This window comes from Typopeltis vanoorti, chromosome 3, assembly GCF_054136105.1.
Source record: "Typopeltis vanoorti isolate ZY-2024b chromosome 3, IOZ_Tvanoo_1.0, whole genome shotgun sequence".
Taxonomy (NCBI): Eukaryota; Metazoa; Arthropoda; class Arachnida; order Uropygi; family Thelyphonidae; genus Typopeltis; species Typopeltis vanoorti.
This window is the reverse complement of record NC_143551.1, coordinates 163,478,478-163,504,460: the sequence shown is the minus strand read 5'-3', so window position 1 is coordinate 163,504,460 and position 25,983 is coordinate 163,478,478. Positions and strand designations below refer to the sequence as shown.

General features: G+C 36.3%; 1 protein-coding gene across 1 annotated transcript in view; it reads left to right on the top strand.

Moving 5' to 3' along the window:
• Mtr4 (exosome RNA helicase Mtr4) overlaps positions 1-25,983 on the top strand; it is a 432,027-nt gene that overhangs the window by 234,957 nt on the left and 171,087 nt on the right. Inside the window, exon 15 of the mRNA XM_090390948.1 lies at positions 19,631-19,781. Coding sequence (XP_090247074.1) covers positions 19,631-19,781 — 151 coding nt within the window. The remainder of the gene's footprint in view (positions 1-19,630; positions 19,782-25,983) is intronic.

Here is a 25,983-nt window from a genome sequence, read left to right as displayed (position 1 = left end):
CATTTATTAGATTTATTTTTTTCGGTTTTTGATGCTAGCTAGACAGAGTTTATTAAAATTCATTCTTTGGAGTCCTTTCAAAATTGTTAACTCATATTTCTACTCTGGTTTGGAATTTAATAAAATTTCCATACACCAAAACGAGCTCTTGACTCAGTTGTGATAAAGAATTTATAAAGTTTATTTATGTAGCATTGTTAGTCATCATTACTCTTTTAATGTTTGTAAAAGGTTAGAATTAACTTTTCCTTTTCTGCTCTATGCGAATCATTTGTTTGTAACAGAGGGTTTTTCCCAGTGATGATACTTCATCTTTATCTGTTCTTTCCCTTCATGTTCTTTGCTTGATTTCTACTGTCCTATTTTCCTGACCACTGTTGGTGGCATCTAGTGCCATGTGTTGTAGCCTGTGGACATCTTAAAAAGGGTGGATTATAGCACTCTTATGCTAACCTGCCCCCTGTTTTGGTAAAATGGTAGTGCTGTATATCTGGGCCAGTCAGCTAGTGGGTTTGTTGACAATGGTCAGCATTTACACAATAAATCTCCTTTCTGCATATCCTGGGGACAGAGCACAGGGCTTACTGTGGTGCTGGTGGGGGTATACATGGCATCCCACTTCTAAGTGTAGTTGTTGTTCCGTGTGTCCATGGGGTGGCCTCATGTGATGAGCTTCAGTGTTGAATTTTCCCTCCTAATTAGTCTCTAATCCACAGGTTTATCTGAGTGGACTGCTTAATAAGCCCCATTATAGAAACCATAACATCAAATACAAGAAACAGAAAACGTCTTTTATTATATGTTCAACTGGTGAATGCCCAAATGGGAAAATATCAGCTTTTTTTTTTTCTTTTTTTTCCTCCTAAATAAAATTGTTGGGCAGTGTTCTTATTGAAGCACCTTCCCAGAAATGACTGGATCAAACTCCTTCATGCTACATCATTCCAGAAATATATACCAGTTGATAATCCCCACAAAACTGAACATTTTTCGAGTAGTAATGGTGAATCTAATCTTCCTTGATAAACCTGACAAGATTTGTTCCAGAATAAAAAGTCCAGGAAGAACAGCAATTAAGAATAATCTGTAGGGAATGTATCTTAGTAATTACCAGAAATATTTAATCCCTTGAAATCCCCAACATCAATGAAAGCAGAGAATTTAATTGCTCTGTCGACTCTATTCTCAATCCATTGCACTGATTTAAATGTCAGAAATACTCATGCTCAGACTGCCTGTCATGGTTCTGCCATCTATGCTCAATGTTGCATTAAAGAAAATGAGAATACTGATAAGTGCAAAACACCTACATGCTAAAGGTGGAAGGAAGAAAAGGAGATTCAAAAGATCAAGACTAAGTGGGACATGCCATTTGAGGCAGTGAGGAGAAAAGTAAGCACATGATGTTTACAACAACATTTAATGGAAAACTCTTACACTGAAAAGGTAACACTAAAAAATTATCCAAGGGGACATTAATATGTTTGACTGTCTCTCCTTTTCACAGTGGATGATATGTGCTTACTCACAACCTCATCAGAGCAAATCAGAGAGAAAATGAGTATGGCTTCACTCCTGAAAACACTCCAAAAATGACTGCAATCTGCTGTACAGTAATACCCACCAGTGAAAAGAATAATGGACTGTACAACTCAAAGAATATAATCTTATGGACATGCATTCAGATCCACAAATAGATAGGCTGGCTTATGTTCCTTCCACCACAAAAAATAAAATAAATAAATTATCTAATATTTTATTTTCATGAGAAGCAAGAAATAGTCTGTCCACAATTTCTACCCCCCCACTCCTGGGGGGGGGGGAAATCAACCACTGGAAGCAAGACAAATTCAGTAGAAAAATAGGTAATGGAATTACTTACTCCTATAATGGAAATGCTGCAGATTCTGTCAGAATATGAATAATATTGAGACCCTCTTGCAGAAGTATGAACTACTGGACTTTTGCCCTCAGGAGACATATACTTAAAGCCTGACAACTATTTTCCATTATGAAATGTTCTCATCATCTGTAAGGACAGGGTAGGAGATTAAACTGTACATTGAAGAGTTCCACTCAACACATAGTTGCATCTACCTCTCATTTGGTCCCTTATTAAGTATGCTGCATCTATTACCACTCTCACTGCTGATATCTCCTGGAATGACTCGATGTTGTAGTTGCTTTTTCTCCTGTACATCAAATGGGGATTTAAGCATCCACAGCAATCTTGGGTTAGTGTTTGTACTAACATCAGGAGTGAGTTTGTGGTTGTTCAAAAAAAAATATTCCTTTTCCCTCTCAAACACTTGTCACATGCCTACTCTAGCATTTGTTGCCATTGACTTGGCAATCTGCTCATACTTTTTCTTTCTCTTGCTTTTCTTGCTGTTTAATTGGGAAACTGATAATTTATATGGGAGTGAGTGATCATTTCCTCATGATATCCACTCTTACTTGGGCGACCATGTACTCCATCTTGGAATATGACAGTGAAAAGTACAGTAAGCTGACTGGTTCACATTTTCTTCTGTACCAGCATTTGATTCTTCAATTCAGCTTAATAACTGTCATTGGAGGCAGTGATTCAGATTATGGAATATATAACAGAAGCTGTTATAGCAGCAATACTAAAAGCATTTGGTAAATTCCTACCTTTCTGTAAATCATTGTAGAATGCTGAATGCAAAGCAGCCAAGATATCTTAGAAAATTTTTGGAATATCTTCTGCTGATATTTTGCAACAGATCTAATAGCCTTTCTGGTATGGTTATGTTTGAGCACAGTATGCCTGTTATCAGAGCCAAAAAGATTCTTGGATCCAATACACATATTCTATAACCAATTCAAACAATGCCAGAGTGGTCTGAGATAAAATCTAGAAAATGAAGGGCAGCTATACCACCCACACACCCACTCACTATTGTCTTAGAGCACAATAGGCATGCAGTTGATGACCTAACAGAATTACAAACATTTAATTCAATTCATTAGACATCGTTAAGCACCTTCTCTTATACATAGCTACTATACAACACTTCCGATGGCAAAGCATTGCCTTTGTTATTGACATTCTAGAAACTTTAGTTAAAAACAGTAAATACAATCAATTCCCATAGGGTTATTTACATTAAAATTTAACAAAATATACATAAGAGACAAACAAGGTTATTTTTGTATAGTTCTCATGGGACTTGACCTCTATAAAAATCGATGTAAATCGCTTTGGTATTTCCACCCTACATCGGGTTTTACAGCACTATTGCTGTATTTAAAGGTTAATATGAATTTGATCTCCGACAACAAAAACAACACATTAAATTTAACAACTATGGCAATTCTGGCCTCTGATCATGCTCTACATGTTCTATACAGAATGGACTGGACAGGCAGCTTTGATGTAGGTTTTTTTTTTTTTTTTTCACCAGTGATCAGACAATGAAGTAATACTTTATGACATCAGTGATTCTTTGCCATACTTTTTGAATTATAATGCATTTTGTTTATGTTATGCTTGTTCTATAAGTTCTTAACTGGGAGACGCAGTTGGCATATTCAACGTTTCTGCTTGTTTTTGTTGACTTATACTGGATTTATATAGGCATATAACATCACCTACATAAAGTAAAGAGCTAAGATTAACATCCCCATTTTTGATATCAGGTTTACTATCACTTTCTTTCATAATGTGATTGATATAAATGATGAAAAAAGTTGATATAATGTGCACACTTGTCTCATACCTGAATTATCTTCCTGTATATCTTTGAATTCTAACTCGTAATCACAACTCAAATGCAGACTATATATCATCATCAACAAATTCCTGATATAATAGAGGTGTACAAGATATGATAGTACTACATGAAAAATTACATAATTTCTAACTTCCTATCTACAATTTTCCTCCAAATCAGTCTGTTACTTATCAAGACTCCAACATTATCAGATTCTTATATTTCTATCGTCTAAGGCACTTTGTACCGTATCAATCCACCTATATCTTGGTCTTCCTCTGGGTCATTTTGCTGCCAACCTGGCAGAGAACACTTGTTTTGCTAATCTTTCTTCGACCATTCTGTTTAAGTGACCATACCACCCGAGATTAGCTCTGCTAACGCATTCCCGGATGCTGACAATGTCAAGTTCTTTCCTAATATCTTCGTTTTTAATATGATATTGCCATTGATGCCATCTGCTCACGCCTATAATCTTTCTCAGGACTCTCATATTTGTGGCCTCTAGTCTTTGGTCAAGTGTTTTACTTCTGACCCAGCTTTGAGATCCATAAGTTAAAATTGGCTTGAATACTGATTTGTATACAGCTAATTTAGTGTTTTGGCTAATTTCCTTTATTCCATATAAATTTATTCACAGAATCAGTTTTGTTGATTCTGTTGTCTATTTCTATATTGAATTTACCATCTTCACTAAAAATCGGGCCTAAGCAGCTGAAGTTTTACTTGTTCCACAGGTTCTCCATTCACAACACAGTTGACATTTTCAATGATTCTGCCTATTTTCATTGTCATCGTCTTTTTGCTGCTGACCTTCATACCATATCTATTACAACAGTTATTCAATTTAGTCAGGAATCTTGTAGACTTGTAGCAGATTTATTTAGAAGTATAACATCATCCGCATAAAGCAAATAGCTGACATTAACATCTCCAATTTTGATATTAGGTTTAATACCACTTTCCTTCATAATGTAATCCATATAGATAATGATTAACAGTCAAATAATGATTACCAGAGGGGATAATGAAGATCCTTGTCTGACACCAGATTTAACATTAAACCATCTTCCTGTACTTCCTTTAATTCTAACTGCTGACTTAAAACTCAAATAAAGAATAAGTATTGCGTGATATAAGGCCCCATTGACACCATATAACTGTAGTGTTTCGAATAGCTTCTCTCTTGGCACTTCATATCCTTTTCCAGATATAAAAAACTTAAATACAGATCTTTGTTATATTCCCATGATTTCTCCACTATTTGTCGTAAAGTGAAGATCTGATCCTGACAGCCTCTATTTGTCCTGAATACAGCTCGTTCTTCACCAAGATTCTCTTCCACAATCCTTCTCAACCATTTCTCAAGTATACTTCCATATATCTTACCAGGAATACCTCTATAATTCTCACATTCAGCTTTATTTCCCTTTTTATATATGGATACTATGAGAGCTCTACTCCAATCATATGGAAGCTCTGTCCAGGCCTTCTGAACTATGCAGTGCAACCACTGTAAGACTTTTATACCTCCATACTTGAGCATTTCTGGTTGAACATCATCTACTCCTGCTGCCTTTCCACATTTCAGGCTTTTGATGGCTTTTTCTTCAAGTATGGATATGTATTCCTGACTGCATGCCTGGTCATTGTTTTTTACCACTGTGTACTGTCATCATTGCTTGTTCCATTTAGCAATTTTTTGAAGTAATTACTCCATACTTCAAGGATATCTTTTTCTCCTGTTTTCATGTCACCTTTATCATCTCTATTCCTTTTACAGCACTCTTTCCTCCATTTCTGAGCTTCTTCAACAACATCCAGAATATCTTGCCACCTTCTTGATATTTATTTTCTATGTTCTTACCAAAGTCTTCCCATGACTTTTGTTTAGCTAGTTTTTCGCTTTCTTACATTTGTCTCTGTATTCTCTAAGAGCACAAGCAGACTTATTTCCCAGGAACTTTTGATATGATTTCTTCTTTTCCTTCACTGCCTCTTTAACTTCCTGTGTCCACCATGGAGTTCTGATTTTTCTATCCTTGCAGACAACCTCATCACATGCTTTTCTGGTTGAATCAATCAGTTCTCACATTCCATTTCCCATTCAAATTCACATTCCACCTGAATCTCCAAGGTTTGATTCCTGTTCTCAAACTCTTTCATTTTGTCTTGAATGATGTTTGCGTATTTTCGTCTACAGTTCACATCTGAGAGCTGCTCAACTTTTATTCATTTTAAAACTTTCTTACTTTTCTTATTTTCAGTATGAAATTCAATTTGATCCTGCTGAAGACTAAATAGTGATCACTTCCAATTTCAAATTTTCTGTACACTCTGGTGTCCTGCACCAGGGAAAAAACATCACTATCAACAATAACATAGTCAATGAGACTTTTCTTAATTCCTTGCCTCTTCTCTCTATGTGAATTTGTGCATATTTTTATGTTGGAACATGGTGTTAGTAATAACCAGTCCGTGTCCTGAGCAGAAATCCAACAAGTATTTGCCATTATTATTAGCTTTGCTCTTTTCTCCAAATTTTCCCAAAATATTTTTGTTTCTCTGACAATCATTTCCTACTCTGCTAATTAGGTCTCCAACAAGGACCAACTCTTCCTTTTTCGTTGTGGCAGTTGCTTTTTCTAAATCCTCAAAAAATTCCTCCACTTCTACCTTAGTAGAAACTTCTGTAGGACCATAGTTACAAATAAGTCTCATTGTCCTCTTCTCCATTCTGATATTTGCCCACAGCACTCTACTTGGGACTGCATGCCATTCAAGAAGATTATCCACACTAAATATGAGGCTAATCTTCTTGAATGGCAGGCAGTCTCAAGTAGAGTGATGTGGGCAAATATGAGAATGAGGAACTTCACAATGAGACTTATTTGTAACTATGCTCCCACAGAATAGTGGCTACTGCTTCTTTTCCTTTATTGTCATTGTCTGAGTATAACATTTTGTATTTATTGCTCAGAAAGATCTCACTAGTTTTTGCCTTTTTTGTTTCAGTCCCCTCTATTATGTCGATCTGGTACTTAACCAATTCCACATCTAGCTGCATTTCTTTGCCATTCAGGCTTCTTATGTTGATAGTACCGATCTTGAACACTTGTGATGTTGAGTTTGGGTGGGTTTTAGGATTTGTTTTAGTAGCTGACTTTTTGCTGTTTGCCATGGTTCCCTGTCGAAAACAACAGGGGGGGGGGGCTTGTTTAACTGGGTGATGCCCCAGCCGGCATGAAATTCTGTCATTTTGCACCATCATTTTTTATTTTGGTTTAAGCCAATAAAATACAATTTGACTGGCTAAATCCCAAATTGCGAGCCCATCCAGGTACAGTAACCAGGTAGATTCCTAATAGAGTGCACCACAAGAAGGTGAGGATTTGACATTAGGTCAGAAGCCCTGATCAGTTCTCTGCATTCCTTTAAAGGCTATGTGGAGGATTCCTCTCAGTTATATAGCTTTGACCCTTAAGCATCCCCAGACTATATATTGTTTGTCTAATTTACACCATATAATTGTAGAGTTTTGAACAGCTTTTTCTTGGCATCTTGTCATATGCCTTTTCCAGATGTATGAAATTTAAATACAGATTCTTGTTATATTCTGTTATTTCTCAGTTATTCTTCTTAAAGTGAAAATCTGATCCTGACAGCCTCTGGTTGACTTGTTCTTAATCAGGTTTCCCTTCTGCCATTCTTAGCCTTTTTTTAAAGTATGCTTGCATAAATCTTACCAGAACAATCAGTAGAGAAATTCCTCTATAATACATTCACTTCTATTTTCCTTTTCACAGATGTGTACTATGAGAGCGTTATACAAGTCTCTGGGATTCATCCTACTGACCAGGGCTATTCAGTGTTATACAGTGTAGCCACAGTAAAACTTTTATTCCTCCATATTTGAGCACTTCTAGTCAAATATCATCTACTCTAGTTTCTCTTCCACATTTCAGGTTTTTGATAGCTTTTTCTACCTCAAGCATTGATATGTTCTTCTGATTGCATTGCTCTTGAATCTTTTATCACCATGATGTCACTGCTGAAGTCTTTACTCTTATTGTATACTTTCATCACAAGACATCAAACAGATAAACAAATGAATATGTAGGTTGCTTATAAAAAATATATCAGAAAGATGTATTTACATGGAAAATCTGCAAAACATTTGTTATTGTACACTTCATTCAAAAAAGCAAAGCATCAGTTTGTCTTCAGAAATTTATATAAAATATATGGTTTCAAATGGAAAACTGCAAAACATTTGCTCCGTGTTTCGAGCAAAGCATATTTTCCATAAAGCAGTGCATCATTTCACACTGTTATTCTATACAATGAAAAGAATACTTTGTCATGTAACATTATATAAAGTACATTTTTTTTTCTATAACAAACCATTTTGTTAAACTCTTGTATTATTAACCTTTCTTTGAATATGTTTGAACAGTGAATGAATAGCACTAGATTCATCTATGAAAATTGTAGTCGATTTTAGTTAAATACCTTGAATAAAATTATATTCTGTGTTTTGACATTTGTGTTATTATGGGTACCTTCATGAAGTCCAAAGACTCATCACAGAAGACAATCTATTATACCTCTCCTTGAACCCATTAACAGATAAAGCACTAACAACTGGCTCTGGCAACCCATTCCATTCATTCACAACTCTTCAAGCAAAAAATCTACTCCTCATACCCCTACTGACCACACCTTTATTCAACTTTTAGGGATGATCCCCATGTTCTGCTCCCTCTGGCCAAGTTCTAAAACATTTCTCCTGCATCTGTCCTATAAAATCCTTTAAGCAAATTAAATTTTTCTATCATATCCCCTCTTTATCTCCTATCACCCAACTTCTGCGATCCACACACCCTCAATTTATCTTTACAGGGAACATTCCACAGGTCACTCACCTGTGAATCCTCTCTACCACTTCCTCATCCCCAAGAAACCCAGCAGATGTATATTTTTGATATTTCCTATTCTCTTGAAATGAATTTTGTCTTTTTAAAGTTGAAACTGAGACCATACTGTTTGCTGCACTTGATAGTTTCATCTGTAAGAATCTTGTGGTCATATTTGTTTTCAGCTAGTAGAACTGTGTCATCTGCATATCTTAGGTTATTACTATTTCTGATTCCTACAGTGATTTCTTTGAGGTTACTAATTTTATTAAATATTTCTATTTAATATGTTAAAGTGAATCGGAGACAAGACAGCCTTGTCTGACACTCTTCTGAACTGAGAATTCTTCTGGGGGCTCTCCATTTATTCTGAAAAATGCAGTCTGTTCCTTGTAAAGATAAGTTATTAGCCTAATGTCTTTTCCCACCATGCTTATTTTTGAAAGGATTTCAATTAGTTGCTCATGTTGAACATTGTCAAAGTTTTTCTAGATATCTTTCTATGCTGGATCTGATGTTCAAAATTCCTTCTCTTGTACCTACGTTTTCCTTGAAGCCACTTTGCATATCATTTATTTCTATGTTTATTTCTTTTAAGAATAACATATAAAGGACTTTTGATACTTCACTGATGAGGCTAATTGTTCTGAACTCTTCACCTCTTGTATCTTTACCTAAATCTCTAGCTTCATCTATTTCCTGGAGTACATTGCCATGTATGTGATACTCCTCTTGCAATCTATTTATCCTGAAATGCATGAATTTACATTTCTCCATATTAAACTGATACTATTTTAATGTGGAGAAATTCCTACTGACAGACTGTTTAAATCATCCCACAAGCTCTCCAGATCGCCTTGATTAACTATTACTCTACCTAATTTCGCATCACCAGTCATTATTTCCTATTATTATTACGGGCAACTCCAAGGAGTCATTAGACTCATCGATGGAGGCCCTAACATCATATCAAGAACAACCATTCAACATTCACACAGTATCTATCATACTTTGCCTTGAACTCATTCACAGTCATAGCACCCACAACAGACTCTGGCAGCTTATTCCACTCATTTACCATTCTCCAAGTAAAAAACCTAGCTCTAACACCTTGCTAACCACACTCTTGCCCAGTTTCCATGGATGGACCCTAGTCCTCCTACCACCAGTTCAGTAATTTGTGGGTTGCAGAAATTGGTTGATAGGCAGATAAGGGGTGATATGCCTATCAACCAATTTCTGCAACCCACAAATCTTCAACCTATTCTCATAAGGTTCATTCCATAGTCCTGCTATCATCTTGGTCACTCGCCTCTGGATCCTCTTCACCTCCTTCCCATCAAGAAGAAACCCTGGAGCCCAGATCTGGGCACAGTAGTCAAGATGGGATCTTATCAAGGCTCGATACAGAGGAACAATAACTTGCTTGTCTCTGCTTGTTGCAAAGTATTCTTCAGTAACCAAATGATTTGATGAGCTGATTTAGCCACTTTTGCAATGTGCCCCTAAACTTCAACTCCCTATCCACCAACACTCCCAAATCCCTGGCCTCATCAATCTCCTGAAGTACAGTTCCACCAATGTGCTGTACTGCTGCTAATCTTTTCACCTTAAAATGCGTAACCTTACATTTAGCCACATTGAATTGACATCCATTCTTCTTAGCCCAGTCCTCCAAACTATCCAAATCATATCCTGCAAAATTTTGACATCATGTGCATTCACTATTGCTCTACCCAACTTTGCATCATCAGCAAACAAATGAACAGTTCCTCTCATATCCTATCTTATATCGTTAATGAACAAATGAAATAGTAGTGGTCCAAGAACAGAACCCTGTGGCACACCAATAGTCACAGGCTATCTTTTGGAATCTACTCCTAAATAAACTACTGTCTGATATCTGTCCATCAACCACCCTGCTATCCATCTCGATATGCTGCAGTTTGCTGATTAGAATTCCATGTGGTATCCTGTCAAAGGCCTTAGCAAGGTCCAGCAGAATCATTGTAAACCCATTACCCTTATCCAGTTCAGCCGTCACTGTGTTATAAAACATGAGGAAGTTACTGAGGCATGATCCACCCTTCACTAAACCATGCTGTCCCCCATACAATATCTCATTTTCATCTATCCATTCCTGTATTTTCCTCTTGGCTACTTTCTCCAAGACCTTGAAAACGACTCCTGATATGCTGATCAGTTGATAATTTGCAACAGCAGTCTTGGAACCTCCTTTATGCATTGGAACTATTTACCCCTCTTTTCACTCCCTAGGGACTAACCCTGACCCGAGACTCAAATTAAACAAAATGGTCAAGGGCACTGACAATTCTTTAGCTGCTTCACGTACGACACGAGCTGGTATACCATCCAATCCCACAGATGTATTCACATTAAGGTTTTGTAATAGACTATTCACCTCCACTTCATTCACCACAATTCCCGTATAAGCTGTTGGTTCCTTCATTCCTGCAATATCACCACTGGGATGATATACCCTTGCGAAGTGCTCGCTCAGTAATTCCACTATGTCAACTGATTAGGTTACCTCCCTACCATCCATCGGCATTCCTTAAAATCATTCTGCTGTATACATATTTTCTTTTACTTGCAGCATATCGAAAAAACTGTGTGGGATTCTCTTTAGCTTGCATGACTAATTTCCTTTTAAAATCTGCTTTTGCTTTTCTTACCACACTCATTATCCTTCTGGCCTGCGCTCTATACTGTTTGTGTACTTGCAGGTCACCTTTCTCCTTAAATTCTTACTCCTTCCACAATTGTTTCTTTTATTGCAGCTCAAGCTTAATGGTGTTATTTATCGATTAACCCCTACTTGATTTACTATTCGGACTCTAGGCTACAAACACTCCTTAACCACCTCCCATGCACTATCAACTTCCAGCCCTTGCAGTTTTACATGCCACTGCACTGGACCAAGAAATCTCCTAAGCTTGTCATACTTACCAGCCTGGTAATTCCACATGTACCCTGTCTTATTGAAAATTCCACACATTTAGCCACTTCCCAGGTTCCTTGTGATCACTCTCACAAATTGGTGGCAATGTGGTCATATTCATTACAGTTGAATTCTCAGATGCAATTACTAGGTCAAGCACTCTCAAACCCCTAGTGTTTTCCATTGCATGCTGTTGCAGATAGTTATCCCTTAATAACTGCGTAAAATCCAAATCTTGCCTCCCATGTGTCCTCTCCTCTTTCCAATCAATGTTACCATAGTTGAAATCCCCCATAATAATTACCCTCCTTCCATTCATCATGTCTATTTGCTTATGTACACTATCTCCACCATCTATTCCATCACTTGGTCTATAGTAGCCAACTGTATATTGTTCTACTAGTCTCAATCTAACACCAAATAGCCTCAAATGTGCTCTTTTCTCTATCCTGCAGTTCAACTTCCATTCTCCTTGGCTGCAGTTCATCAGCTATCGTCAATAACACTCCTCCCCCCATTTTATTCTCTCTGTCCCTCCTGAACACACTATATCCCTCACATTCTATCCCACTAGTTATATCATCTTCTGTCAGCCATGTTTCACTAATGCCAACGACTAGTGGCCAGGAAGAGCCAACAAGGCCAAAAATTCTTCCTTCTTGTTTCTAATACTCCTGGAATTAGTATACATGAAATGCAGAAGTCCGTTAGTTCCATCCCTATCTTGTGCCTTATACTAACTATCCCATTCTGATTTATTGTCTTTTGTACTAGCTCGGGCATATTATACACATTCTTACACTCAACGGCCTCCCTGAAGTTTGCACATCCACTTTCACTTCATTCAACAACACTTTTTCCCAGTCTTTGCACACCAAATCCATTCAGATGCAAACCATCCATCATATATAAATCTTTTCGCCCATCAAACTCACTCCCCACGTCCACAAACTCTACACCACTCCTCCTGCATAACTTGCGAATAGAGTCATTTGCAATTATGGCCTTCCTTCTCAACTCTTCTCTGTCATATTGCGGCAACAGATGCACTATCTTAACTCTCTCACTCTTTTCTTTTGCTACCTCTAGTAATTTCTTCAAGTCTTCTCTCATTGCAATTTTTTCTCCTTTTAAATTATTCGTTCCTCCCACTCCTGTTATTTCTTTCACCCTCTGCTTTTGCACTCTAATAGACTCACTTACATCCTTAATTTTCACACCCAGTAAGTTCGATTTTGTGAAACTCTCATCTATTACACCGCTTACTAATGAATCACCATACAACACTCTCTCCTTCATTTTCCTTACATTCCTGATCATACTCTTATTTTTCTTATCACAGATTTGCTTCTTTCCGTTAGCTGATGCGCTCGGTAAACAATTTTGCAATCGCTGTAGCTGCCACTTCGTCCTATGTATCACTCCGCGCAGCCATGCGATCTCCCTCATTGCAACTAACCCTTCATTTATTTTTACCCGTTAAACCATTCTCCCTCTCTGTATTTTTACTTTCACTCTCACTTTCAACACCGCTCTCAATGCTATCTGGTACTACATCGTAAATTCCTTTCATATCACTATTTTCTATCACATCCGACTTTCATCAATGACATCGATCTCACGACCTGAGATACACTTCAAATCCTTACTTTCTTTACACTTTCAGCTCATTTTCTCATCACTATCATTATCGAATCAAACTCGAGCCGCTCTCGGAAAAACATACATCCCGCAATCGTTACACTGAACAAACTCCCTGAAGTTGAAGTATTTAAATAAAGACAGCGATGATTTGGACGCCATTGTCTTTCTTCTCGATGGTGCCATGCACTACGCTGTCTATCTTATCTTATAAAAATATTAATTTAAATAATGCAAAAATCACACAGACACACTAAGTTACCAAAAGTAAACAATACTACGTTAAGATTCAAGCAATATTGCCAATTATTACTCAAAATAACACTAATCTTTTTGGGAGCTCTCTACAGATCACTCTATATAATCATCCTATATGATTTATGTGCAAAATAAACTGCATTGGTCCCAGCATTGAACCTTGTGGCACACTACTAGTCATCTGTCTGTTTTTGCCTCGATTTCCTTATTCAAGGGAATTGAGGCAAAAACAGGTGATTAGTGGTGTGCCACAAGGTTCAGTGTTTCTTTAATACTGCTTTAATACTATTTTCCAAGTCCCTTGGAACTCCACCAGAGCTAAAACTTAAATTTAAAAAGTTTAGTCAAAGGCATTGCCAGTTCCCTTGCACATTCTCACAAAACTAGCTGATATCCCATCTTATCCTACTACATTGAGAATCTGCAATATCCTAAGAATCTCCAATTCATTCACCTCTCTTCCCACATTAGTGTTTGTCACATAGGTTAAAGCAGTAACCTCACTAGAATGATATACTCTTGCAAAGTGGTCACTCAGTAACTCAACTATTTTATCTGCTTCTGTCTCCTCATGACTGTCATCACTTCTTAGGGTTACTCTTCCATAGCCATTCTTCCTCTTACTTGCCACATAACAAAAGAACTCTTTGGGATTTCCTTTGGCCTGCTTACCTAGATTCTTCTCATATGATTTTGATTCCTTGCCGTGCTGGTCACCATTCTCTTTATATATACCCTCCACAGAATTTTCTTCTTCCTCTGCAGTTCATGCTTAATGATATTACTGATCTATCTTACTCCTACCTGATTAACCCTCCTTATCCTAGGTGTACAATTTAATGCTGCTTCCTGTTGATGACCTTAACATATATCCCATGCATTAGTAACATCCTTACCGTTTAGTGTTTTATGCCATGGCACAAATTTAAGTTTCTTCCTAAGTGTGTCATAATCACCTGCCTTGTAGTTCCACATATACCCCCTTGAGAAAATTCCTCATGTTGTATAATCTCACAAGTCAAGACCACATGGTTACTTTCATCGATTTGAGGCAATGTTGTCACCTTGGTTATGGATAGCTCTTCTGATCCTATGACCAGGTCCAATATCCTCCAATCCCTAATCCCCCCCCTCTATCACATATATCAATCATCTTCAGAAGTACACATATTTTTGTACTTCTAATACACACACACAAACACACTGATACTCTCTCTCTCTGGGAGGAGGAGGAAACCTCTGTGTATCCTTTTAAGGAACGTGGAGAAATCTGATCTAATACCTATTCCTCACCTTCTTTTGGTGTACCCTTTTAAGTGTCTATCTGGAACCGAATAAACAAGGTTGGGCTGGCCATTTCACATTTAGCCGACCAAATTGTATTCGTATTGGCATTAAATTTACTATAATGTAGAATGATGATACAACATGACAGAATTTCATGCAGGCTAGGGTATTGCTATTTTAAACAAGATCTCCATTGTTTTCATCAGTGAACCAGGACAAATGCCAAAAAAGCAGCTACTTGAAGAAATCCCAGAATGTATCCCAACTTATTATCAGCAGAGTTCAAGATTCATGCCATCAACATAAGAGGCATCAATGGAAAAGAAATGGAACTAGCAGAAGAATTGGATAAGTACCAGATTGACATAATAGCTGTTTCTAAAATAAAGAAGACAAAAACAAGTGAGATCTTTCTATGGAACAAATACAGGATATTATATTCGGGCTACAGTAATCAGGGAAAAGGAGTAGCTATAGTATTCAACACTAAATAAGAGGATAATATTCTTGAATGGAGTGATATCAACTAGTGATGAGGGCAGATATATTAAAATTGGGAACCAGACAGTGACTTATTTATTTGTGCTTATGGTCTCACAGAAGGTTCTACTAAGGAAAAAGTGGAGTTTTTTTGAGGCATTATTGAAGGCAGTTGACACAATAAAAATGGCAATTTGTCCTTGTTCAAGACCTAAACAGCAGAATAGGAAATGATTACTAGACAGAAATATTTTGGGAAAATTTGGAGAAAAGAGAAAAGCTAATAATAATGGTAAATGGCTGCTGGATTTCTGTTCAGGACATGGATTAGTTAATACTAAACACAATGTTCCAACATCAAAATGTGCACAAATTCGCATGGAGAGAAGATTCAAGAAATTAGACATCTCATTAACTGTTATTGTTGATAGTGTGCTTTCCCGTTGGTTCAGGACACAAGAGTATACAGAGGATTTGAAATAGGAAGTGATTACTATTTAGTTTTGTGAAGGATAATTTTTTTTTTTTATCTTTTCATATTGAAAAGAAGAAAACTTTAAGCCAAAGTTTTAGAGGTGAACCGTAGACTCAAATACCAAACATTATTCAGAAAAAATGAGTGTTTGAAAAAGAAGACTCAAACCTCAGAGATTCAGTGGCAGATCACCCTTAAGAAAACATTGATTCACCTACAGAGGCATCTAGTGAGGTTGTCTGCAAGGGTAGAGAAGTCAGAACTCCATGGTGGGTGAACTCAGAAAGCATATTGATAGTTCCTGGCATGTAAGTTAGCTTCTGCTCTTAAAGAATACAGAGAAGAAAGCTAAGCACTGTGTAAAACTAGCTAAGCAAAAAGTCATAGCACGACTTTGTAAAAACATAAAAAATGCATATCAGGAAGGTGGCAAAACATTCTGGAGACTATTGTAAAAGCTTAGAAATTGAGAAAAGAGTACAGTAGAAGGAATCAGGTGATCAAGTTGATAAAAATTGAAGATAAAAATATTTTGGATGACTCAAATAATTACTCTGAAAGATTGCTAAATGACACAAGCAGTGCATTCCTACTGAGTGGTAGAAAACACTCAGCAGAAATGCAATCAGAATCGCATGTCAGTACTTGAAGTAGAAAAATGGCATTAAAAACTTGATGAATCGAAAACCATTATGTGGAAAGGCAGCTGAAGTAGATGATATTTGACCAGAAATGCTCCAATATGGATACATAAGCTTTTTATAGAGGGTAAACTGTGTAATTCAGAAGGCTTAGTGAGAAGGTCAAATTCGTAATGATTGGAGTAGAGCTCTGCATCTCCAAAGAGAAATAAGAATTGAATGTAAGAATTATAGAGAATTTCTTTATTAAGTGTTCCAGGTAAGATTTATGCAAGCATACTTGAGAATAGGCTTAGGAAATTGAGAAAAGAATACTAAGAAAAGTTCTGGAAAAGTAACTTAGATGAAAAAGCTAGGTTAAGGCCAAACAGAGGTGCAAATCATTTCACTTTACAACACTTAAGTGAGAAATGTTATTTAATTTGTATAGATCTGGAAAAAGCAACCATAGTGTAAATAACCCATTTACAATATGGTGTAAATTGTTATATGAAGTAATACAGTTTATATTTGAGTTGTAAATTAGTAGTTAGAATTGAAGTGAGTATTGAAAGATGATTTAATGTTAAATCAGGTCTGAGACAGTGGATTATCTCCACTGTCTAAGACCTGAAAGAAGTATTAAATCTTATATCAGAATCAGAAATATTAATTTCAGCTCTTTCCAGCAGATGTTATATTTCTGAATAAATCTAGCACAAATCTGCAAGATTTGTTGACTAAATTGTGAATAACTGATGCAGTACATTTGGTATGAAATTCTGCAATAAAAAGACAAAGATGATGAAAATAAGCAGAAACATTGAAAACCTCAACTGTATTATCCTGAATGGTGAACCCCAGAATAAATGAAATATTCAGCTATTTAGGCACAATTTTTAGTGAAGGTGGTAAATTAAATATGGAAATAGATAGCAGAATTAGCAAAGCTGGTATGACAGGAACTCAACTTAATACATTTTGTATGGAATAAAAGAGAAATTAAACAAAATACTAAACTATTGTTGAAAGTTTATTTTTCACTTGGTTAGACTATAGTAAGTTTAGTTTCATCTTTTATCCAAGTGTGAGCAAACAAAGCTTGCGCCTGAAAGTATCTTCAGGACTGGGAGTAAGGGAGTACAACACCGGGCAACTCATTGCAAAGGTGGAGTAAGCTAACATCACTCATAGGAGTGATTATTTGCTCACACTTGGATAAAGGATTAAACTAAACTTACTATAGTCTAACCAAGTGAAAAATAAACTTTCAACATCTTTCTCTAAATCCAGAATAATTTAATAAAAAGGTGGCATGCTGTTTGGCAACTGCTATAGGTAGAGATGACCTTGCTAATGCTTCTGCTTGGTATCTCCACTTGGGCCTGGCTCCCACTGAAGAGACCTCAATAAAGGTTGAAACTAGTCTGGGTAGTGGCCTTCCCTTAATGCATAACATTATACATATCTGCAAGGAGATGTGTTTTGCATTACATTATGGGAGATACTGAGATAGGAGTGATGTTAGCTTGCTCTACCTTTGCATCCTGAAGATACTTTCAGGTGCAAACTTTGTTTGCTCACACTTGGATAAAGGATTAAACTAAACTTATTATAATACTAAACTAGTTGTGTACAAGACAGTGTTTAAACCAGTTGTAACTTATGGATTTGAGAGCTGCCTTAGAAATAAAATCTTTGATCAAAGACTGGAGACTACAGACATATTAGAGTTCTGTGAGAAGAATATGGAAATGAACAGATGGCAAAATTAAAAATTGAATGGTTAGCAAAACAAGTGTTCTTTTTTTAGGATGGCCGGAATAAGATCCAGAGAAAGACCAAAGTCTGAGTTGATTGATATAGTGAAAAGTGTCTTCAAAGACAGAAATATAAGATCTGATCATTTTGAAGTCTTGACAGATAACAAATTGTTTGGGGGAAAAGTTATATGAATTAGTAATGATATAACATTCAGGTAATACTGTGATAATATCCTGTACACTCCTTGAGTATATATCAGGAATTTGATATCTTGTTATTAATCCTTGTAATTCATCCTACTACTTTATATTATTATAATTTACAGCTGTCTTGTTTCACCAGGTTAGGTCTTTTCAGTTAATATCTTTGCCCGAAGTTTTTGTTAACTGTGATTAGCCTTGCCCAAAAGTTCTGTTGGAGTGGAAATGAGAAATTGTACATGTATTGTTGGGTTGGGGGGGGGGGAGCTCTTTGACTCCTATTAACATTGCTGTTGCAACCCTGTCAGGTTTAAAGCAGCCAGTTCATAATGTAATCTTTATGTTAGTTGGTAGAGCTTGATGAGCCTGAGATTGTTGCTACAAGTTTGAACTCTAGGCAATCTGAGAGAACGAGTTGTTGTCGGGACTGGATGTGCATTGACTGAATTCTAGGCATTTTAAAGCCTTCTTTGCTGTTTAGATGTAGTTGTTTCATGAAGGTCCCATAAGTGTGTTTAAATTTTCTTTTGAACTGTGTTCTCGTTGCAACGAATTGTCACCTGTACTTTTTGAATCACTCCCTGTGGATATTTCCAATACCTTATCTGAAAATCACATCAGTTGTTGGCTTTGATTTTGACAGGTTTGCAAGAGTAATGTCAACAAGATCTCACACCCACCTCCAACATCCCCCCCCCTTCCACAATTCTTTGCAAATTTCCATTCCAACAGGATTCTAAGTCAAATACAATAAGTCTTCAGTAAAGGATATTAACTCAAACTCTGGTGAACCAGCACTCAAAACTATAAATTATTATGGTAATAGTGGCAGGGTTGATAAAAGGATTAATAACATGTCCAAGAATTAATGTCTGAATTAATTAAAAGTTTTTTTTTTCCCCCACTATTATAGGTCAGACTAGGCAAGTGAATTGTTAGTAGTCATATTGTAGTATAATGGAGGACATTATTATAGTGTCTTTTGCTTTCATGTAGTGTGTGTAGGATAATATTTCTGAAGATGACTTTCATGTCAAGGTCAAAATTTAGTTAGAAGATAATTTTAATTTTATTAATTATTTAACTCCAGACAGTAGTTGAAAAGTCCCATAATGCCAAGATATTTTAAAGGAGATTTGCCAGCCAATGTTCTATTGTAATAAATTATTCTTTTGGTCCTTAAAGTTCACTTTAGTTGATTGCATATACTCATGAGTTCATATTACAGTAAAATTCATGCTTGATTGTAGAAATTATTGAAACTTTTGCTTGAACATTTATTTTATGCAGGGCTTGCCAGATCCTATTAACAGTGCTTTTCATCTTACCTACAACATGGTTCTTAATCTGTTAAGAGTTGAAGAAATAAATCCAGAGTATATGCTAGAGCGATCTTTCTATCAGTTTCAGAATTATGCTTCAATACCCCAGTTTTATGATAGTAAGTTTCATATAAAACAATTTCCTAATTTGATTTTAAATTATTTTTCATTATTGCCATTAACTTGTTTTGATTATTCTTAGAGATTTAGTTACATGCTAATTTCCTGATTCTCCCAGTTAATATAATAATAATCTTAATGGAGAACCGTTAATTCAATCAGTTGTTATATAGGCACATATAAGGAATCCAAAGACTTATCAAGGAATGCCTTTTAATTCATGCAACTTATTCCACTTGTACATTGCATACCTTCAGCACTTGCCATGAATTGAAAAATTTTTCCTGCATCTTTAAATGCACTAAGTAGTCTCAGTACTAGCTTCTGTGTTTTTTTTTCTCTCGCACAAGCTTATATTTTCTTCAAATTGCCTGACCAGTAACATCAGAAGCCAGATAATTTTTAATCATCATTGTCTTCTCTCCATTTAAGCCTTGTATCTGAGTACAGTAGATTGCTTGTGGCATTATCAGATTTGTAAAAGGAGAGCTCTTATTCCTACAAGTTTGTATTCATTGTAATCGCAATATTACACTTCAGCAAGTACACCTTTGAATGTCAATTTCCTGTCCACAATCACTTATGTTTCTTGCCTCATGAGCTGCTTTCCATCAGATTTCTATTATTATAATATTCATCTAATCTCTTCAGTATAGAATGCATAACCTTACATTTGGCAAAATTGAAATGACACCATTTATTATTTGCCCAGTCTGTCCAAATCATCCTCATAGATTTAGTAATAAAAACATTACACACCACGTTATTATAAATTAAATAATGATTAATACACATAAATAAAATATAGAATATTTTATTTTACTGCTATACATTTCTTCCTTGTTACAAGGACATTGTCATTGAAAATAAAATATTCACTAGCAACATTCAGAAATGACAAGTCACATTTCAAATGATGTTAACTGTTTTGACTTTTAATGAAGAAATGTTTGTGTGTGTTCATATTATTTACTGACTAATTCTGAGAATTAGAAAAACAAATTAATTTAATCTACACATAACATTCCTTTCTTTTAGGGTTACAAAGTGATCAGCATTCATTTTAAAAATTTTATGGAATTTACAACCGTGTTAAAAAAAAACTTTTTTTATTATCCTGATGTTTCGATCTTCACATCATCTGGAGCGTACATAAATATACAGGACAAGCTGAGTTACATCATTAACTGTAAGCTAGAGAAACAATGATTTGATCACATGTTATTCTACTGGCGTGACCTCTGGTGGAAAAAAATTTAAAAAAATAAAAAATAAATTTTAAATCAAGCTAAATTCTATTTTTACAATGACAGGAATAAACATTCTTTTAGATGGTTTTCTTTCAGAAACAATTGGTGTCCTATTTTTAGTATTACAATTCTTATTTTTGATTTACAATACTGGATTTTCTACAGTCCTGTTTATAGTTGTTCTTGGTGAGGAAGGTCGAATATATACCTTCCATATGTTTGGGATTTTTTTAAACCATCATTGTTGTTCAGATTGAGGTGGTTGCTGATAATCTCACAGGCTTCCTTGAATTTCCGTCCATACCATGTTCTAGTGTGATGTAGACAGCTGGTGGTTTTCCAGTCAATTCTGTGTAAGGTATTCAGGGCATGATCAGAAAGGCCAGCTTCACCATAATTATTATATTTAATGTGTCGTTTTATGTTCTTTTTGTCTAATAGGAATAGTGTGTCCTGTTTCTCCTATATATGGTATGTTGCAAGTACAATAAATCCGGTATACTCCAGGGTGAGTTAGTGGAGGGAGTGGGTCTTTGGATGAGGTGAGTAAGCTTTTTAATTTTGCAGGAGGTTTAAAGGTGGCTTTGAGGTTGTACTTTTGTAGTACTCTGTTTATTTTGTCTGATATTCCTTTAATGTAGGGAATGGTTATAGTTTTACTGTAGTCTGGTTTGTCTTTGTTTTTTATTGTGGTTTTGTAGAGAATTTTGTTTATAGTGTTTTGGCTGTATCCGTTTTTTTGTAAGTTATTACTGATAATTTTAAATTCGTCTTTCAGTGCCTGTTCACTGGAACAAATCACCTGGGCTCTGTTTTTTGGCGTGTTGATGACACCTAGTTTTTGTGTTGGGTGGTGGTAGGAGTTTATGTGTATGTATTGTCCCGTATGTGTCGGTTTTCGGTAAACAGTGAAGGAAAGATTGCCCTAGGGAAGACATGTGACAAGTGTATCTAGAAACGGAAGTGTGTTGTGTTTTTCAATTTCAGTTGTGAACTGCATGCGTTTGTGTTGTTTGTTTAGGTGGCTAAGGAATGTGTCTAATGTCTGGCAGCCATGGGACCAGATTGCGAAAACATCGTCAACGTATCTAAGCCAGACTTTAGGTTTTAGAGGGGAGGAATCTAGGGCAAGTTGCTCAAAATGTTCCATGTAAAAGTTAGCAATGGCGAGGGATAATGGCGGGCCCATGGCTGTGCCTTCTTTTTGTAAGTAGAAGGCGTTTTGCCATTCAAAATAACCTGACCGTAATACATGCTCAAAAAGCGCCGTGATATGTGGAGGGAATTTGTTCTGTAGGAGAAGGATTGTGTCATTGATTGGGACATTCGTAAAGAGGTCAGAGAAGTCAAAACTGACTAATAAATCATCTTTTTCTAATGTAATGCCTTTGATGATGTTTATGAAGTGTTGTGTGTTTTTGATATAGGAAGGGGAATGACCTACCAACTCCTCGAGTGTTGCCGCTAATTTTTTAGCTAAGTGATACGTCGGGCTATCAATTCCTTCAATGATATGTCTTAGTGGGGTGTTTTCTTTGTGAATTTTTGGTAGCCCATAAATTCTAGGGGACGGACGTAATGAGGGAACAGTTTTTTGACTGTATCTTCGGGCCATGTGGTAATTAATTTAAGTAGTTTCTCTGTTTTGTTTTTTGTTCTGTTAGTGGTTGTAGTTAACTAATTTGTATGTGTTATTGTCAGAGACCAGCAGATTCAATTTTTTCTATATAAGTGGTACGGTTTAAAATGACAGTGGCATTTCCTTTATCGGCTCTGGTTATTATTATGTTCGGATTTGTTTTAAGTGATTTTATCGCTGTTAATTCGTGTTTAGTTATGTTGCTTGTTATTGTTTTGTTATGGTTTAAAATGTTCGCAGTTTCTATACGTATTTTGTCTGCTATGTTATTAGGTATCTTAGGCCTCTTTCCATATTACAAATAACTTCAAGTTTGTCTATCGTTTTCAGTGCTATAGCAAAATTTAAACCTTTGTTAAGTATAGAGATTTTGTCTTTGTTTAGAGAATGGTTAGATAGGTTAATTATGTTATTGATACCTGCGGGTGATTTGTAGCTCCTGTTGTTTCTTGCTTCTGGTTGGTTGTTGTTGTTCACTGTGGCAAACTTTGAATATGATGGCTGGTTTTGTCGTTCTTTTAGTCTTTGAAATTTGGAAATTAGGTTTTCTTTCTTCGTTTGTTGGATGTGGTTTGCTGTGTTGTACTTAATCCTTTCTAGGATTATCCAGATATCTGCGTTAGTAGCTGGTTTTGTGTAGCAGCTAGGTTCTTTCTGGTAGCTTGGATCTGCTCTCTCAGTAGCTTTCTCCATGCAGTGGTATATTCTTTGTGCATTTGTTGAAGTGAATTTTCTCTTTGGCCTGATGCAATTAGGAGTGATATCGCTGTCCCTACACCGTTTTATGTACGCTCCAGATGATGATCTTGATGTAAAGATCGAAACATCGGGATAATAAAAAAAGTTTTTTTAACACGGTTGTAAATTCCATAAAATTTTTAAAATGAACTACAGACAACATGTTTCGTCGGAATGCAGACTTCTTCAGGCATGAGAACATTAAAAGCAAACACAAAAAACACCATAAAGAAACATTGTACACAATAATAACAGACTATAAAGTGAAATTAAGTTTGAACTGAAGCTACTGTCCAGGCTAAAATTCTGTTGTTAGGCATATGTGAGCGTGTGACTTTATAAGAGTACCAGTATCTGATAGCAGAGCTATGTGAGTCTGGAAAACTCTTAACTATGGTTACTGTTTATGTGAGAAGAGTGAGCCATATATATATATATATATATATATATATATATATATGTTAAAGATACCAAGCAATTTTATAAGCTAAGTTTTAATCCTTTTTTTCCCAAGTAAGCAAACAGACAAGTAAGTCAAGTTTGTGCCTGCACGTAGTGCAAGTCTGAGGCAACTTGTGGCAAAAAGTCTGTGGTGGAGTGAGCTCCGATCACTTTCCTTAGTATTTTTCCCTAATGCAAAGCACATCCCCTTGCGGAGGTGTATGATGCTATGCATTAAAGGCAAGGGCCACTATCCAGACCGGTTTCGACCTTTATTGAGGTCTCGTCAATGGGAGCCAGACCTAAAAATGATAAGGTTGAAGTAATGCAGAGCTTATAAATTTTACCTAAACAAGTTGCCACAAGGTGCTTTGACCTTATTAAATAAAAATCTCAGGATGAGAGTAAGATCCTGATCACCAAAACGGGAAATTACACGACCAGGAAATGACTCGTGCAGTAATTGAATTGTTTCTCAGGCTGTATGGCATGTGGCACTGGCTTGTTGAAACCACATATCGTCCACATCCATATCTTGCAATTTAGGCACAAAAAACTGGATTATCATGTTGCGATAGCGAACACCATTAACTGTTATTGCCTTACCAGCCGCATTTTCGAAGAAGAATGGACCGATGATGCCTCCAGCCCAAAATCCGCACCAAACAGTGACACGTTGTTGATGCATTTGTTTCTCAACAATCACTCGTGGATTTTCGGAACCCCAAATGAGACAATTTTGTCGATTAACAAAGCCATCAAGATGAAAATGAGCCTCATTTTCATCTTGATTCGTTCGAATCAAGATGTTCGAAAAATAAGCATCCACTTGTTGTTGTTCCACAATCCATTCAACGAACTCTCTTCAGTTCTTGAGTCAGTTGAACTTTGTAAGCATAAAGTTGCAAATCTTTTGTGAGAATACGCTGTAGAGAGCTTCTCGAAATGCCCAATTCAAGACCACTGTGCCAAATTGATGTTCCTGGACTCTCAGCAACACTCTCACGAACTGCTTCGATGTTTTCTGTTGAACGACTTGTTGAAGGACGGCCAGAGTGTATAAGATCACTAATTGATCCAGTTTCCTTGAATTTTTTAATTAATCTTTTCACAGTTGATGAAGTTAAATCACTATTCGGACCATATTTTGTACAAAAATTGTGAACTGTAGTTGCCAAACCTTCATTATTTTTAAAATATTGCTAAACAATGAAAATGCATTGTTCTTTCATGTAGCGCTCCATTTTTAATAACCCTGAACTGTCAGCTGTCACGCTGTCTTTTTTTTTCTTGTTGGCAACACTTTACTGCGCAAATGGCGCTAAATTTAAATCTTGCGTGAATTTTTGGACACCCTTTACTATATTAAAGATACGTAGCAATTTTATAAGCTTAACTTGTCTGTTTTTCTTACTTGGGAAAAAAGGATTATAACTTAGCTTATAAAATTGCTTGGTATCGTTGACATAGTATATACCCAAGGTAAAAAACTTTCTACACATATACAGGGTGTTCGGGATAAATTTGACAGTTTCGTAAGGAAAAAGAAAATCTTCCTTGTATCTATTAAATTTAATGAATTGACAAAAAAACATTACAGGCAGAGTTAATTACAATACTATCAACAAGATTTACTCAAAATAACCACCATTAGCATCGATCACAGCTTCAATTCTGCTTCGGAACCTCGAACAAGCTGATGCTACAGTCTCCCTGGGAAGGGCCGCAAAAACTGTTTTAATTTTATCCATTAACTGGGCTTTTGTATTACTGGAAGTGCGATTGGTGTCTTTTTCAACTGCGCCCCATACAAAATAATCCATGGGGTTACGGTCTGGGGAGTTTGGAGGCCAAACATTTGGACTGGTGAAGTCGTAGAAATTTTCAGACAACCATTTTTGACTTTTCCCAGAGGTGTGGCAAGGGGCCGAATCCTGCTGCCATACATACGGCCTACCATTGGCTACCCTTGTTATCCAGTGCTTGACTACAGTTAGCAACTCCACGAACAAAGCCCGAATTCCAATGCCAGGGTTCTTCAACACCTGTTCCTGCAGATTTGCGAGGAATTCTGCTGTACGAACGCAATCAGATCATCTGCTAGGGATCTTTCTTCTTGCTACATCCTCGTAG